At 44.1% G+C, this 17,452-nt stretch overlaps 1 protein-coding gene across 2 annotated transcripts in view; it reads right to left on the minus strand.

Moving 5' to 3' along the window:
- Positions 1-17,452, minus strand: part of slc44a1b (solute carrier family 44 member 1b) — a 30,026-nt gene that overhangs the window by 1,483 nt on the left and 11,091 nt on the right. For both annotated transcript variants that reach the window (XM_085788993.1, XM_085788994.1), the window contains exons 6-15: positions 13,078-13,247; positions 9,667-9,756; positions 9,383-9,534; positions 8,353-8,539; positions 7,639-7,807; positions 6,280-6,436; positions 6,096-6,179; positions 4,073-4,210; positions 3,763-3,999; positions 2,582-2,680 (exon numbers count right to left, since the gene is read on the minus strand). In XM_085788993.1, coding sequence (XP_085645119.1) covers positions 2,582-2,680; positions 3,763-3,999; positions 4,073-4,210; positions 6,096-6,179; positions 6,280-6,436; positions 7,639-7,807; positions 8,353-8,539; positions 9,383-9,534; positions 9,667-9,756; positions 13,078-13,247 — 1,483 coding nt within the window. The remainder of the gene's footprint in view (positions 1-2,581; positions 2,681-3,762; positions 4,000-4,072; positions 4,211-6,095; positions 6,180-6,279; positions 6,437-7,638; positions 7,808-8,352; positions 8,540-9,382; positions 9,535-9,666; positions 9,757-13,077; positions 13,248-17,452) is intronic.

The raw sequence follows: 17,452 nt of genomic DNA on the forward strand, positions 1-17,452 counted from the left end.
AACGACACACTGCTGATCTAAACGGCTACTTTCTTGCCTAAACATGTTTGAAATGTCGATAAAGTGATATATTTACAGAGTTTAGAGCTAAAATGAAATCAGCTTCTGACTGCTGATTTCAGCTTGGGTAGGAGGCAGGCTAACACTACCCATACACTTTGAGTTTGAGCTAAGCTAATTAGCAACTTTAGGTGGAGGCAGGCTAACACTACCTATACACTTCCAGCATTTGAGCTAAGCTAACTACGGGCGATACAGGCTCTATCTCCCTTGTTACTGCACGCACAGTCGAAAGGATGGTGTCTATCTGCTGGTCATGGACTCGGGAGTGAGGCAAGAAAAAATGTTGGTGTATCACTTTAATTCTGTTACTTTATCAAGTTTTAACATTTCTTGATGCAAGACAGTAGCTGTTTAGATCCCAGTCTGTGAAGCTTCAGCTGACCTGGACAGAGGAGCAGTGCTGCCTCATTTACATCAACAAATAAATGTTTATAACCAACTGATCCGTCTACGTTAAATTACATTTACATCTAAACACAACAGAGGGAAACTCAGTGCGACGTGCTTGTTTTTCGATCTTGTTCCGGTACCGATCAGGTTCTGACGGGGTCGACGTCCTGATGGAGAAACTCAGACTCAGCAGAAACACTGTCACCATGGAAACCAGCAGGAAGTAGTAAGGCAGCTGTAAGCAGTTTGTGGGTTTATCTACAGTGATGAAGATGCCACAACACTGATAATCATCGATACACTCTGATCATCTGATCAATAATAACAGGATCAGTACTGATGATGGGCTCAGTTTACAGCAGACAGAGCTGCTGAGTCCTCGCTCTCCTACAGCGGGGGCTCCCAACCTGTTCATCGCCTGTTCATTAATACGTTCTTTGTTCCAACTCACCATGATATAATAATAATATATGATCAGTCATCTGGGGTGACGGTCCAGTCGACTCTGTCGTCTCGTTTTGCTGCTGTCGCTGCAGAAAACTCTGCTTCACAAAGATCACATGTTTGTAATGGAAGCAGGTTCGACTATATTATATTTGAGATATTCTGCTTTAAAGAGGAACTAAGCAGGATTTCTCCCGTGGCTATGCTACATTTTTTTTTTTTTTAATTAAAAAGGACTTGTGACTTGTTACCGTGACAACGAGGCTCTCTCTCTTCACCTGGCATCTCACGGCTGAAAACCAACCTTGTAACATCAGTGTAGTACCTGGTCACCGCCCTGGTGTCCCAGCTCTCGTCTTTGTGGCACCGCGACACAAACACGCTCCGTAACCCGCGATCTTTTCTTTTTGACGGTTAAGACTACACACACGCATAATAATAATAATAACATTGTATATGTTATGTAACGTTATCCACCACTCCATTTATTGATTTTTCGCCGTCTTTGTTGTAAACAAATGCACATGGAGGAGAGGAGCGTAACCAAAACAGAGGAAAAGCGAGCGGACTTGCATAGTTCCTCTTTAATCCAGAACAAGGGAGATTTTAAGTTTTTTGTTAAGTGATGAAACGGTTTAGAGCCGGTCGCCACATTTATTACTACGCACTGTTGAGCTGGAGCATGTTAATCACCTGAAACCTGAAATTTAAACAGAACTCTTGGTTTTTACTTTAAAACAGTTTTCTTCTTGTTGACAGTCGTCGGGTCGTCAGGTGTCTCATTATTGAGTCTTTCCTGGCGACGTGTGTTTTTTACGCTTTTACGTTTGTGGACCTGCCTGTCAATGTGTTAATTGGAGATGCACAGACAGAAATTTTCAAAATAAAACGACCGAAGTGTAAAATAGACAAAACTAACTATTTTATATTTTTTCATTCTCTCTCTCTGAGGCCCGGTTGGTTGGGAACCCCTGAACTAAAGCACCACAGTGAGAAGGTAAGGCTCAACACACACACACACACGCACACACACACATCAACACACACACACACACACACACACAGTAAAAAGTATAAAGATACAAAAGTAAAAAATAAATTACAAACAGAAAGAGACATGATGATGATGACGATGAAGATGATGATGGTGATGATGATGATGAAGGTGATGAAGGTGACGGGTTAGCAGCATGCATCAGTGTTCGTCCAATTAGCATGGACCGTGTCTGTTAGCATGCACCATTAGCATGTGTCAGCAGGCGGCGGCGGTGACGGCGGCTGTTTTTTTGGCGGCGGCGTGGTGGTGGTGGGCGGGGTCAGTCGTGGCGGTGGCGGAGGGGTCGGTGGCGGCGGCGGAGCCGGGCGCGTGCAGCAGGCTGACGAACAGGAAGAGGGTGGAGGTGGGGAGGTAGACGCAGAGGAAGAGGACGACGTCTTCGCTGAGACAGAGCACGAAGCCGCTCGGCTCCGCCAGCACCCAGTCCACCAGCACCCCCACCAGCAGGTAGTACACCTGGAACTCCTGAAGCTCCTCCCACTCCGCTCCGCCCACTTCCGCCTCCGCCGCCGCCTCCTCCGACGACGACGACGACGACAAAGACGCCGGCGACGAGCTCTTCCGCCTGGTGGCCACGCCCCCTCCTCCTCCTCCTCCTCCTCCGCCACCGCCGCCGCTGTCACTCACCATGGGCTTCATCTCCGCTCCCTCCGACACCGCCTCCTTCACTCGGCTCCGCCCACGCTCCACCGCTCGCTCCAACCGCCGGCTGCTCTCCACGAACTCCTGTGAAGAAGGAGGAGGAAGAGGAGGATGTTGGGTCAAACAGCCAATCACAGACGGATCCACCTTAAAGCTCTGGTTCTGATTGGTCCTCAACTGCTTCACTGATTTAAAGCTGCACATTTCTGTTAAAGGACGATTCAGCCACGAGTCTCCTACTACACATGACCCCTAAACTGTCAATGTATGTGTGAAATACAGGAATAATGCTGCGTTCAAAACGACTCGGCGGTCGGAATTTCCAACTCGGAAATTTCCGACTTCCGACTTCATTGCGTTCACGCTGCAGGAACTCGGAAGAGAAAAAACATGGATACCCGAAAATAAGTTTGGCGTATTGTGGCTCATCGCTGAATACAAAAAATATATGCAGCAGTAAATTATGTTTATTTTGGAGACAAATGAAGGAGAGGAGACGCCGCAGACGAGTGCACGTATAACGTTATAGCCTAGATAACCGTTAAACGTTATTTCCGTCACATACAAGACCACAAAAGTCGGAGTTCTGAAATGATACCTGAGTTTCTGACCTGTAATTTCCGAGTTCAACGCCGTTCAAATCATTTTTGACAACTCAGAGCTTGTTTTTTTCCGACTTCCAAGTTGTCTTGAACGCAGCATAAAACTGTCAAAATAATCATCTTAACAGCTGTCAGATATTGTCCCCCCCTCTATTATATATATAAACAGAGGCTCCACATGATTTAGTTTTACACTTCCGACTTGTATCATCAGAACAGACATGTGCTGTAACTTTCAGCCTTGTGTCTATTATATTCAGCCTAAAACATCAGGGGAGGGACTACGCCTGTCAGGCAGCAGGAAGAGCTTAGTTCAACATTAAATACTCTGAAAGGCTGAGGAGCTGTGATGTTGAGAGATAAATATTCAAAGTTTGGACTATTTTTTTATAGACAAAATAACTTAAATTACCACACAGATGCTCAAAAGTACTGAAAACAGGTACCGTTGTTGTAAACCGGTACCAGTTCCCAGGAACCAGTATCGGTACCGTATTGGTTCGATTGTGAAAGGAACCACCCCTAACTATCAGTACTATGTCCAGGTGTGTCCAGGTGTCTCACCATCAGAGCCTTGTCCATGAAGAACTCTTTCCCTGGGGAGCCGTCGTTGTACTTGGTGTCGATGGCGAAGCAGAGGAAGAGGACGTCGACCACGATCTCGAAGATGGACAGGAAGCAGTGAGCCACCAGGAAGGAGAAGAGACACACGATGATGAGCGGCAGCAGCCACTCGGCGTAGTCCCGCTGGTAGTTCAGGAGGAGGACGCCGGCGAACGCCGTCGTCGTGACGATCAGGACCTGAGGACAGACAACGTGAACGGCTCAGTCAGAGGTCACCGGGTCACGCCCCGCTGTGAAACGACGGCCTCACCTTCCCCAGGAAGAGCACGAAGTCTCCGATGGCGTTGATTGTGGCGACGCGCAGAGCGTTTTCTACCAGGATCACGAAGGCGTCGCGGGCAGAGGTGCAGAAACTGGTGCTGTTGATGGCTGTGGCTGCATAAGCATTCTGGGAAATAAAAGGCAGCAGAGTCAGAGTCAAGTGTCTCAAACCCGGTTCCACCCGGCGTTAACGTTAACATGCATCTCCAGATCCGACTGAGATCCAATCACATTAACAGGTAAATTAAAAAAGAAAAAATAAAGTAAATAATGAAATCAATAAAAGCCATCCATGAAGTTGCGCTATTGTATGCACTTTTTTTGGCTTTTTGAAGCGGCGGAAGAAGCCGTCTTCAATATCTTGACCGCCAATAAAAGAGGAGAGAACTGAGTTCTGAACGCTGCGTTTTCTGAACACTGTTTTCTGAATGCTGTGTTTTCTGAACGCTGTGTTTTCTGAACACTGTGTTTTCTGACCGCTGTTTTCTGAACAATGTTTTCTGAACACTGTGTTTTCTGAACGCTGTGTTTTCTGAACAATGTTTTCTGAACAATGTTTTCTGAATGCTGAGTTTTCTGAATGCTGTGTTTTCTGAACACTGTTTTCTGAATGCTGCGTTTTCTGAACACTGTTTTCTGAACGCTGTATTTTCTGAACGCTGTGTTTTCTGAATACTGTTTTCTAAACGCTGTGTTTTCTGAACGCTGCCTTTTCTGAACAATGTTTTCTGAACGCTGCGTTTTCTGAACGCTGCGTTTTCTGAACGCTGCGTTTTCTGAACGCTGCGTTTTCTGAACGCTGCATTTTCTGAACAATGTTTTCTGAACGCAGTATTTTCTGAACGCTGTGCTTTCTGAATACTGTTTTCTGAACGCTGTGTTTTCTGAACACTGTTTTCTGAACGCTGTGTTTTCTGAACGCTGTGTTTTCTGACAACTATGTTTTCTGAACGCTGCATTTTCTGAACACTGTTTTCTGAACGTTCAGTCTTCTAAACGCTGTGTTTTCTGAACACTGTCTTCTGAACACTGTTTTCTGAACACTGTTTTCTGAACGCTCTGTTTTCTGAACACAGTTTTCTGAACAATGTTTTCTGAACGCTGTTTTTTCTGAACACTGAGTTTTCTGATTGTTGTGTTTTCTGAACAATGTGTTTTCTGAACGCTGAGTTTTCTGAACACTGAATTTTCTGAACGCTGTGTTTTCTGAACGCTGCGTTTTCTGAACGCTGCATTTTCTGAACACTGAATTTTCTGAACGCTGTGTTTTCTGAAAACTGTGTTTTCTGAACCCTGCGTTTTCTGAACGCTGTGTTTTCTGAAAACTGTGTTTTCTGAACCCTGCGTTTTCTGAACACTGTTTTCTGAACACAGTTTTCTGACAGCTGTGTTTTCTGAACACAGATTTCGTACAGCTGTGTTTTCTGAACAATGTTTTCTGAACGCTGTGTTTTCTGAATGCTGAATTTTCTGAACGCTGTGTTTTCTGAACGCTGTTTTCTGAACGCTGAGTTTTCTGAACGCTGAGTTTTCTAAACACTGTTTTCTGAACGCTGTGTTTTCTGAACAATGTTTTCTGAACGCTGTGTTTTCTGAACGCTGACTTTTCTGAACACTGTTTTCTGAACTCTGTGTTTTCTGAACACTGAGTTTTCTGAACTCTGTGTTTTCTGAACACTGAGTTTTCTGAACAATTCTTTCTGAACACTATGTGTCTGAATGCTGTGTTTTCTGCGCATCGCGTTGATGTATTTCCGCCTGTGTAGTTGTATGTGGATACAGGACTCATCACTGTTTACACTTGTGTTCAGTGAGGTCACAGTGCGTCCCTGACCTTCAGAGGTGGATTTGACCGATCAGATCACAATCTGTCCTCAATGTGTCTTGGGTGCATTTACACCTGAACTTCCATGTGGTCTATCAGCTCTATATGATTGTAATCTGATTACTGAGAACACATGTTAATGCTGGGTGAACCAGGTGTCACAGAGGGGGCGGGGCTTGTGTGTTACCTGATTGAGATAGTTGAGGCACTTCTCCAAACACCACAGACAGCAGATACAAGTTTTCAGCAGACAGCGAGCGCACGCGTTCTCCTGAAAGAGGTCACATGACCCATTACCACGACGACCATGACAACAACTAAGGCCATGATGATGATGATGATGGTGATGAAGGTGATGAAGGTTTGGGTACCTTTCCTTTGAGCTGGTTGTGGATGTACATGAGGATGAGTCTGGGGATCTTGACCAGTGTGATGATGAAGGATCCCTTAGCGACGGTTCCCAGGTGATACCGGACCAGCCTCAGGACCGACGACAGGATGGGCGTCACCGGGAGACGGTTCTTATCCCTGAAACATCAAGTCAACGGGTTAACCCTTTACAGTCTGTGTTTCTCTCTCCTGGTCTCTTTGTGTATTAATCCTTGTAAAACCTCGGCCCTGTGATGAACAATCAAGTAACGATGATGCCCTTTTGTTCAGGACAACCTGGGCTTTCAGAGTATTCATCCTGTAGTGGTGTCATATGGATGTAGGAAAAGATATATGATCAGAAAAAGAAAGGAAAATAAAAACCAGAAAATACATTTTACATATATTTGTTGGAAACACACAGAAAATTATTACAAACTTGTTTTTAGACATCATATACCTGTTCTTTGAGGTCTTGTGGATCAGGGGGGAAAAGAATAAAGGCTCTAACTATGATGCAAAATATATTATTTTCATTATTTACAAAAATGCCCATTGGTCTGGGTGCACAGGTTTTTGTCTGCAGTGGTTTCCTGCAGTGAATTAACTTTCTCCTTCCATATGATGGAAGGAGAATGTCTTGGTCTTAGCTTGTGTAAAATGAATAGACAGTAAATCTATGCATTATGTAATGCCTGTGAATATTCTCATTTTTCCAGGTCATCGTTATCCCCAAAGAAATGTAAATCAAAAGCAACTGGACTTGGTCTAGGAAGACGTTTCACCTTCATCCAAGAGACTTCATCAGTTCATGTAGCATCTGACCAGGCTGGGACTGGTCCAACTATCTGGTGTGGAGATTTAGGTATTTAATGCATTATTTATGCATTAAAATGCATTAAAGCAGAAGTAAGCGGAATATTTGTGTTAATATAAGTCTTAAATAGCTCTATCTTCCGACAGCAATCACTTACATAGAGTGTGTGTGCAGCCAAGGGATGTGTGTGAATGTGGTGACGTAGGGACGAGGGCAGGGACTGCTAACTCCATCGGCTGACAGGAAGTTAGCCAAAACGACCGGATCGCTTACTTCTGCTTTAAATTATGCAATTAAAATGCATTATTTATTGCATTTACGGCTGATTTTCCTGATAATCGCAATCATACAAGGCAACAGAGCAACAAACTGGATGTAAATGAACTGTCTTTGGCACACAGGTCACCAGTGGACTCTTTGTAAAGGCCAAAGTGTCCTGCCTTCAATAAAAAGAGAAAGACACCTGGAGACCACACCCCCATCAACCAGCCCCAGGAGTTTTCTCCAGGTGTGTTCCAGGTGTGTCCAGGTGTGCAGGACTCACCTGGTGAAGTAGTAGGTGACCACGGCTCCGGCCACCGTCATCTGCTGACAGGCCAGGATGAACTCACTGATCCAGACCAGACCCACCGCGTGGTACCAGGTCAGGTACTGAAGAGGACCCGTCAGTCTGAACTCCGTCAGTCCCGTCTCCTCGTTCTGGACCGGGTTTCCTGCAAGACCAGGACCAGAGGGGACAGAGACACAGCGTAAGCGGGGACAAAGATCCTCTATTACTATCAAGATGTCTCACTACAAGCTGCTCCAATGATATGAAACGTTACAGCTTCACTTCCTGTCTCCTAAAGTGAGCGTGGCCACCGTCCCTCCACGTCCTGTTGTGAACGTGTGTATGTGGATTTATAAAAGTTGTCATAGATGAAAGTGAGATGTTTATATTTTCAAGGGGACGGAGTCACGGTCTGTTGGTCTCCTAAAGGGGGCGGAACCACGGTATGTTGGTCTCCTAAAGGGGGCGGAGTCACGGTCTGATGGACTCCTAAAGGGGGCGGAGTCACGGTCTGCTGGTCTCCTAAAGGGGGCGGAGTCACGGTCTGCTGGTCTCCTAAAGGGGGCGGAGTCACGGTCTGCTGGACTCCTAAAGGGGGCGAAGTCGCTGTCTGCTGGTCTCTAAAGGGGGCGGAGTCACAGAGAAACCCACGGGACACAGAGACAGAGGAAGCGGACTCGTAGCGGAGCGTCTTGGTTCTAAACTGACCCGTGGTTCCCAGGAAGAGCAGAACCAGAACCCAGTAGACCCAGAAGAGCAGCAGAGCCAGGAAGGTGACGAAGGGCTGCAGGGTGAGCAGTGGCAGGTGGAGGAAGACTTTCCCCGCCACGTGGAACAGAGCGATGGTCAGAGCCACGCGCTTCCTCATGAACAGCATCAGCAGCAGCAGGATGATCTGAAACACAGAGACCGGATCAGACCAGACCAGGACCAGGACCAGGACCAGGACCAGGACCAGGACCAGGACCAGGACCAGGACCAGGGCCCAGTTGTTCAAAGGTAATCCGATTGGATTTTGGATAATGGTTTGGATCAAATCTTGAAAATGGGTTGTTTCAAAACCAAAAACGGATTCTGAGATCGGATCAGATCACGTAATCCAATCTTGGTTTTCATCTGGATCAAACCCTCAGTTTGTTAAGAACTTTTTAGTAGAATGATCGGGATAACAGGATTATTCTGATCCCAGCAGTTTGGTGGATTCAGGAACAAAATGTGATTTAAATTAAATTCAAACTGGTCAAATAAACAATATTTATAATGTAGTATATAAACCTATAGTATTTAAACACATGGGGAAATATTCACAATTTCACTAATGTACTGTATATTTGCTTTTTTAATGTATTTTACCAGCCCAACCAGATGGAGTCTGACTATTTAAAATACACAGAAGAAACAACAAAGAGCACAGAAAACAATACACTCAAATATTCATATCACACTATGAGTGTCTCCATGCTGCTGTTCTACCTGCTGTTAACAGACCAATCAGCCTTCAGTGTGATGCACAGTCCCATCTAAAGCATCAGCATCTGGATTTGGTAATCTTGAAAAGTTTGGATCTGGATCAGACTGATCCAATCTACTTTGCTTTGAACAACTGGGATAAAACTAAGATGGATTACGTGATCATGGATGGGAAAAAAGAGATTTCATAATCTGGATAATTTTTATCCAGATTACACCTTTTGAACAACTGGAACCTGTGTGTGTGTGTGTGTGTGTGTTGACGTACGGTGAAGACGGTGGCGGCGACGGCGTAGACCAGCAGCGCCTGTCCACTGTCCCGACTGAGCTCCGCCTCCTCCTTCACGTCCTTGGGGGGGGAGGTGTCGTTGCCATAGAGACGGTGGTCGATGTAGAGCCACCAGAGGACGCTGGTCCCCGCTGACACAACAACAGACACACACATGGTCAGCTCACACACACACACACACACACACACACACACACACACACAGAGACAGACAGACAGACAGACAGACAGACAGACAGAGAGCAGACAGGAAGTGAGCTCACCCAGGGAGCCGAGGACGACCAGCGCGGTGAGGATCCAGACCAGGACGGCCGAGATGTAGCGGATGATCAGCATCAGCATCATGGAGAGGACTGAGGTCACAGGTCACAGGTCAGAGGTCAGAGGGCTGTGTGTGTATGTGTCTGTGTGTGCGTTAGGGATGGAACGGTTTATAAAATCCATCTGAACCGTTCTGTCCGACTGTCTCGGTTCGGTTCGTAGACGTGACTCCACTGAGCTGAGCTCTCTGATAAGTGGTAATAAATAATTTATCATCTTCTCTTTTTTTTGTGTGTGTGTGTTCATGGGTTTTGTTGTTTATTGTTTGGACCCAAATGTTATGATTTCAACTAACTAACTCCACTCCAGAGCAGAAGGTGGCAGCACTGAGCCTAAAGCTGAATGACAGCGCCAGTAAACAGGAAGAAGCAGCGAGGAGTTACAGTTTTTCTCAGTCGCTTTGGTGCTTTTCTCACATCACTCTTAACATTTGCACAACAGTTAGTGCATTTCTCAGAACAATTATTGCAAACTGCAAAACCTAGTGGATGACCTGCAAAAGTGTGTCAGTTGCTCAAAATGGATTGTCCATCCCTCAAAAGCAAGTACTCATGTCAATGAAACTGTCAGTGTCGTCAAAATGAGAAGTCCTGACCAGTGTTGTGCAAGTTAGTGAAAAATAGTAACTAGTTACAGTTACTAGTTACTTCATTTAAAAAGTAACTCAGTTAGTAACTGAGTTACTTAAACCAAAAAGTAATGCGTTACTGAGAAAGTAACTTTTTCGTTACTTTAAAACGTTTTTTTTTCCAATGCTCCCACTAAATAAAGGTTGAATAGGCTTTATGCACAGCTCCCCTACTTCCTGAACTTAAACCAGCTTCTTTATTTCCTGTCTTGCATTACTGGACAAACTGATTATGGTGTGTCTGTGACTCTGACCTCAGTAGTCACAACAATGGTCAGACACTTGGATTCAGGAGCAGTGGAGCAGTGGAGCTGTGCATAAAGCCTTTCCCCCTCTATCCGTCATTTCTACTGATGCTGATGAAAAAACACTTGTCTTTATCTGTGAATTTTACCATCATCATCATCATCATCATCATCATGCTGCATGATGTCAGCACTGCAGCACTGCAAAAAAAGTCTTGAGGATACGTCTTGACCGAGTTACATTCAAGAACCTGTTTCAGTGACGGAAAGTAAATTCACTCCAGCGGTAATTTTTTATTTCGATCGATCAGCTGTGTTTACCCAGAGCGATTGCTCTGTGTTTAGCGTTTCAGCTGTCATAATTGGAGTCCGTCTGTTGGACTCAGACCGCTGCTGCTCGGGTGGAGTGGGTACTGGTGTGTGCTCGCTGTGACTCTCGAGCTGTGTCCCAGGGGCTGCACTGGCACACAGCTGATCGGTCTCGGATGCTGCTTTACCTTAGCTCGCCGACATGCAGCTGTCCTGAGGTAGCTGACGTGTGGCCGAAACCACCTTGCGTTTCATTCAACCGAACTGTAGTAACACGCCACTTCACATTCTCAGTAACGGCAACGGCGTTGTAACGATGGGAAAAGTAATTAATTAGATTACTCGTTACTGAAAAATATAACGCCGTTAGTAACGCCGTTATACTCTAATGCCGTTATTACCAACACTGGTCCTGACACCATCGTTTATGAACAAGATGGTCAAATGGCTTTGTCGTGTTTTCATTAGGACACTTTATTTATAAGTGTTTTCCAATGCAAAAAGTGATGATACTATCTGAAAATGCTCAAGACAGCACTATATACTACTTGTGTAACTTTACTGTAGTTTTCACATGGCTGTACATTACTGTATTTAGTGGAGATACTGAATATGTATGTTTCACATTTCTACTGCATATGCTCTTTGCAATTCTGATTTGTTCACAGCGTTGTGCAAAGGAAAAATACACTACAGTCATCTAACAAACATAAGAAACACTCTTTGGGTACAACTTTACGTAAACAATGTTGCAGTACATATAGTAACTGAACCTACTGAGTACTGTAAATCATTCCTGCACATCCAGATGTTCCAGTCACATTTTCATCTACATCACTCTGTCAATTGTAGCGATTGAAACAGATTCAATATTCCTAAAGATACAGTAATGTCATCCTTACATTGTATCTCTTTCAACCTTATGCCATTGTTTGTAATCACCATTGCACAAATGTCTTGTTCTTGTAGCAGAGTAAAAAGGGCTCAGTCTCTTCCAGCTCTGTGAGGTTGTCTTGTAATCCTATGTGATGCAGAGTAAAATTACAGTAATGTACAGTACATGTACTGCATCAACCATTATTACTGTAGTGTACAATACTGTAAAAGAGCTTCCTACTTGTAAAATGCTGTAGTACAGTACCGTACTGTAAAGATGGGAAATCTTTACTGTGGTTGCTGTAATACATTACAATACAGTAAATCTGTTCTCTAGTGAAGCTGTAAGTCTAAATGTAACAGCCTGACACAATGACAGCAGTGCAGATTGTTTAGTGCTGAATTACTGTCCAATACCATACATACCTGTTGTTCCTTACTCTAAATGTTTGAATAATTGAATTCACAGTGCTTCTCCCAACATTTAAAATTAGTTTGACAGATTTTGAAAACTAGTTCAACAATTTTGTATGTAATGACTCAAGCAATGAAATGAGGACTATTAGTTTTATAGGGAAAGACGATTCAGCGTTCAAAAGTATAGTTCACTGTAACTGACATGACATAAACAAATGATAATGTTGTAAAACAGCAGAGAATTGTATAAAAGTAATTGATACATGTCCAAAAGCATTTGCAATTTGTTCAGAGGAAGGAGAAACTGCTACCATGATGTGCACAAATGACTACATGTTGTGGAGGTTGAACTAATAGTTATGAGAACTTTCATTCTGATCTGAGAATAGCACCAAAGCGACTGAGAAAAACTGTAACACACTGTTAAACACCACAATCGTTGTAGTTTGGAGCTGATGCTTCACTTGTAAAAGTAGTAAAGTTAAATTATTTTGTATGCACTAATTCAAGGGAGTTTTAAGAGACATTTTTACTTTTATATTTCATAAGATATCATTTTTGTAAGAACCACATTTGATAAATGTAGCTTATGTATTTCAGTGAATAACTAATTGTTCTCAGCTTTTGTTGAAGATAACTTTCTTTGACTAATAAATTAAAAGTATGTTGGAGCTGTCAGTGTCTCCAGAAGACGTCAGACTGGCTCGTTCACTTTCAACCTGAATATACAATATATAAGACTGGCTGGATTTTTAAATGATCAACGAACCTCAAAACTCTGATATGAACCGAACCGTTCCACCCCTAGTGTGTGTGTGTGTGTGTGTGTGTGTGTGTGTGTGTGTGTGTGTGTGTGTGTGTGTGGTCATGTGACTCACCCAGGGCGAGGACACACAGACCCACGATGATCTCTTTGCTCGCCGCCACCCCGGCGATGAGTCGGTGCAGGTTGCTGTTGTCGCCCACGAACGTCACCACGGCCTCCGCAAACTTGGCGTAACACGACACATCGACTGGCGTGCAGCGGTTAAAGAGCGGCAGCGGCTTACTGAGGGCAGAGGTCAGAGAGCTCAGAAAGGCCAGAGGTCAGAGGTCAGAGGTCAGAGAGGTCAGAGGTCAGGGGGCAGAGCCTGATTGGTTCCAGACGCTTCTGCACATGTGATATCTTTTACAGTGGAACAAAGTTTTCAGACCTCATGCTGCATTAGTGAAATACTACATCAAGAATCACTCTGAGATCATCAAGTGTAGTTTCTTTAAAGGCACATTGTGTAAATTCTCCTGTTATCTATTCAGGAAAATGGATTATTTGGTTCAAAAGTCTGTTTTTCATTAACCAGTAATCCCCCCTCATCAACAAAGTGAAGTGTTCCTTTCAGCTCTGAATTAGCCGTTCACATCATTCATATCTCCATGGAGCGGGTAAGCTCGGTGCTGGCTGCCATGTGGTGTCTCCATGTTTTTACGTTCAGTGGCAGCGTGATGGTAGGAAACCACGGAAACTCAGCGGAGACACCGGAGCTGTCGGCTCAGGTGGAGGTGGCGTCTGTGAAAAGTCACCGCGGTAACGCAGTGAGGAGGAATGGAGCGTTACACTGATGCTGCATTCACCTGCAGTCGGGCAGACGGCCGTCGCTAACAAACCAGATGTCATTTTAGTCACAGAAGTCCAGAGGAAGCCGGTAAAACGTGGGTCAGGTAAACAATACCACATCGCCATGACAACATATTGTCACGTGTATTGTTTTGCCTCGTGCTGATGGACCACTTGTTACATATGGCGCATTTCCACTAGCACGGCTCAGCTCGATACGGCTCGATCCGGCTCGGCTCGGTTGTGTTTTTCCATTACAACTGAGTATCACTAGTGCCGCCGTGACGTCATTTACACGGCGCCGAGCAACGCTCTAAACTCTATATATATATAACTTTAGCAACATCTGAAATAGGGCTGTCAGAACGAACTTCGCTATTCGAAAACAATTCGAATGTTAGTCAAAATGAGAACATTCGAAGGTGGAAACTGACGTTCGAACGTTTGCCTTAACGAGGCAAATTAACGTAGTGCGTCGCGACGTTCGGGAGTAGTACACATGTTGATAAAACAAAATGCAGTTGTTGTTGTGCACAAGGTCCCGTTCATTCGGCTGCCACGGTGCGCGTGTCCCCACACTACACGCACACCTTTTTTTTTTTTTAATCGATAGATCTGCGGACCACTTGTGTGCCGATCACGGATCAGCTGTGATCTGTTGCACCACTACTCTGTGCCCTAACCCCGCCGCCCCCGCCTGTGAAGCCGGGTTTCCACCGAATCAACGATCCTCTTTTTTAAAAATTTTTTTTTATACCGCAACATATGGTTCACGTCAAGATAACTTCTGTATTTTTGCTATTCAAACTTCCACAGTCCATAGTTCTCTTTGTTTAACACTTCAAGAGACTTTTGGTTAAGTAACCATGGACAGCTCCTATGCAGGATTGTTCTGCTGTGTCGTCGTTACCGTCATCGCTGCCCCCCCCCCTCTATAATGAGGTGAAAAACCAAAAAAAGAAAACACATTAAAAATTTGAATATTATTCGAATATTTAACATAAAATGGGTTAGAAATTCAAACCTGATTTGGGGGGAAGATTGACAGCCCTAATCTGAATCATTTTCAGGCGAGAAAGTAGTCGTTTAGATCCCCAACGTGTTGAAAATCTGACAAAATACCAGCTGTTTACAATTTTGTTCCGAAGAAGTCGGCGTTAGTAAAGCTAGCCGTAGTGAGCAACGCACTTCCGGTTATTTTCACAAAATAAAACACCCGTTGCCTTTTATCATAAGGAAAGCCATTACGATAGAATTAGTGCTTTTACTTTGTAAACAGGAAGTGAACCTACCCTCGCTGTAGCTAGCTTTAAACCGCCGTTTTGACTGCTCTCGTCCCGTTAACGGCATTTAACCGTTCAATATGCCTTACCGGAGAGTCTTGCCAGCTCTGAGATCGGCCTGGTTCATTGTAAAACATTTATTTATTGATGTAAATGGGGTGTTTTCTGTGCGTACAGACCCCAAGGCAGTGCTGCTCTTCTGTCTAACCATGGTTTTTTATTCAACCAAACTTCTGCTACAGCCACAATTGTTAGATTTCATCAATGAGACCAACATTTATCCCGGCCGGTGGTAAACCTCTAAAAGCCATCGGGTAAGTTAATTAGCGATGGTTTTCTCCCCGGGGTCGGCTGAGCACGTCAGGAGCCGGGCTGCTGCTGTCGCGGTCGCTGCTCGGACCTGGACCTTCACTTCTCCGAAAAACATCGGGGCAAACTTCTAAACAGCCGTCGTTTGGATAAACTAACCGCACATTGGGGATCTAAACAGTTACTTTCTCGCATGAAAAAATATTAAAACTTAATAAAGTCACGTAATAACAGGCTTCAGCAGGAACATTTCTGTTGTCGGTCGTCACGCGGTTATGACGCGACACTCATGGGCCAATCAGTGGAAGGCAGTCGGCTGACGTCACGTTTTAGCAACGCTTCGGCTCGCTTGGAACCAGGCCTGAGGTGATACCAAAAGAAGTGTACCTGGTTGCAGGTACTGCGTGCTAGTGGAAACACGCAAATAGTGTGCCGAGCCGAGCCGAAGCGCGCTAGTGGAAACGCGCCTATAAAGGCTTGTTTATGCCGTTACTTGCAGCGGCTGTTGTCCGTCTGCTGTCTGCCCAATTTCAGGTGAATGTACCACTAGATGGGAGTAATTCTTACACAATATACCTTTAAAAAAAACATTAAAAACTTAGAATTGATCGGTTCCATAAAAATACACAAGACATTTAGAGTATCGGGTCATTTTGGTTCCAGTGATCCACTAATGAAGATCCTGTTTTTTATTGAAAGACACAGTCTTTTCTTCCTAGGGCACAATCCGATGGCATTACTTTTGTCCCCCTCTTAGCGAGGAGAATCATTTTACTGAATTGGAAGCAGGCTGCCCCGCCCTCCTACAAACACTGGGTTAGAGATACACGACAACTCCTGAAGCTAGAAAAGATTGACTGGCTCTACAACATCCTAATGATCATTTCAACAGGATATGGCAACCTTTTATCACATATCTGCTCTAACAAACATGAGGTTTTGTCCTATATGTCATCTATATATTGTTTTTTCTACTATTACTGAAAATCACACGTTTGTTCTCTCACATGCTCATATGCTTCTCTCATATGCTTTGTCTTCGTTGTTTTTTTATCGTCCTTGTCGATGATACAGTGTCCACTAATTTCCTTTTTTTTGTCCCCTAGGGTGGGTGGTGAGGGGAAAAAGTTTGTTCTTGCATTTCTGTATATATGCTGTTACATTTTCAATTGTGAAAACCAATAAATCTATGCTTGGTGTCTATATAAATCTGTGCTTCAGTCTATCAGTGTGCAAAGGATCCTCATCATCTACTCCAGTCTGCTTTGCAAGACAGAATGACTAAAGTGTCTTTTTCACATTTATTGAGTTTTAAACATTTATCCATGCTTAGATGGAATTGTTGAAACTGTTGCATAAAAGCAATATCACATATTGCTTAAGTAACTAAATTAAAAGTGCCTCTTTATTAAAACAATAGTGCAGTTAAACATGCTGCCTTTTAAATTCTAAGGAAACGGAGGCCGACAGCCAGCAGATTTGTTTAATTTTTTTATTTTTTAAAATAGATTGTGGGACATTTTATATGGATTCTGAATCATATTAAATGAGAATTGCAATTCTTATGTGAATCAATTTTTTGGCACACCCCTATTTAATATGTTTCCATGGAGACAGTAACCGTTTAGATCCCAACGTGACGCCTGTTTGTTCATCTGTTCCTACGTTTTCAGAGTGAAGCTCCACCTGTGGGAGCAGCACGTCATATCAGAGGCAGCAACGGTCTCCTGCGGGGATCAAACCTGCGTCGTCGTCCCGGGGGAGAAAACGAGCCGATTAATTTCTGATCTGATTGATGAGTTAGTTTGAATGTTTAGTGAAGCTGCAGGTGAGAACTGGACAGAAGAGCAGCGCTGCCTTGTTGCCATGTTTTATAACGAACCCATCGGTTACATTCAATTTAAAGGTTGGGTCTGGAGTTTTGTGCCCAAAAATAAACATTAGACTTGTACAAATGAAATCCGTCTTAATCATCACCTATGGGCTTCTAGTCTTGTGTGGTGGGGGCTGTGTCTGCAGCCCCCCTCCCCCTGTCTGTTTGGGTCTTTTGCTCTGTTTTGTTCAGGT

The sequence above is a fragment of the Trachurus japonicus genome, chromosome 10, assembly GCF_045865225.1.
Source record: "Trachurus japonicus isolate A0001 chromosome 10, Traja_1.0".
Classification (NCBI taxonomy): domain Eukaryota; kingdom Metazoa; phylum Chordata; class Actinopteri; order Carangiformes; family Carangidae; genus Trachurus; species Trachurus japonicus.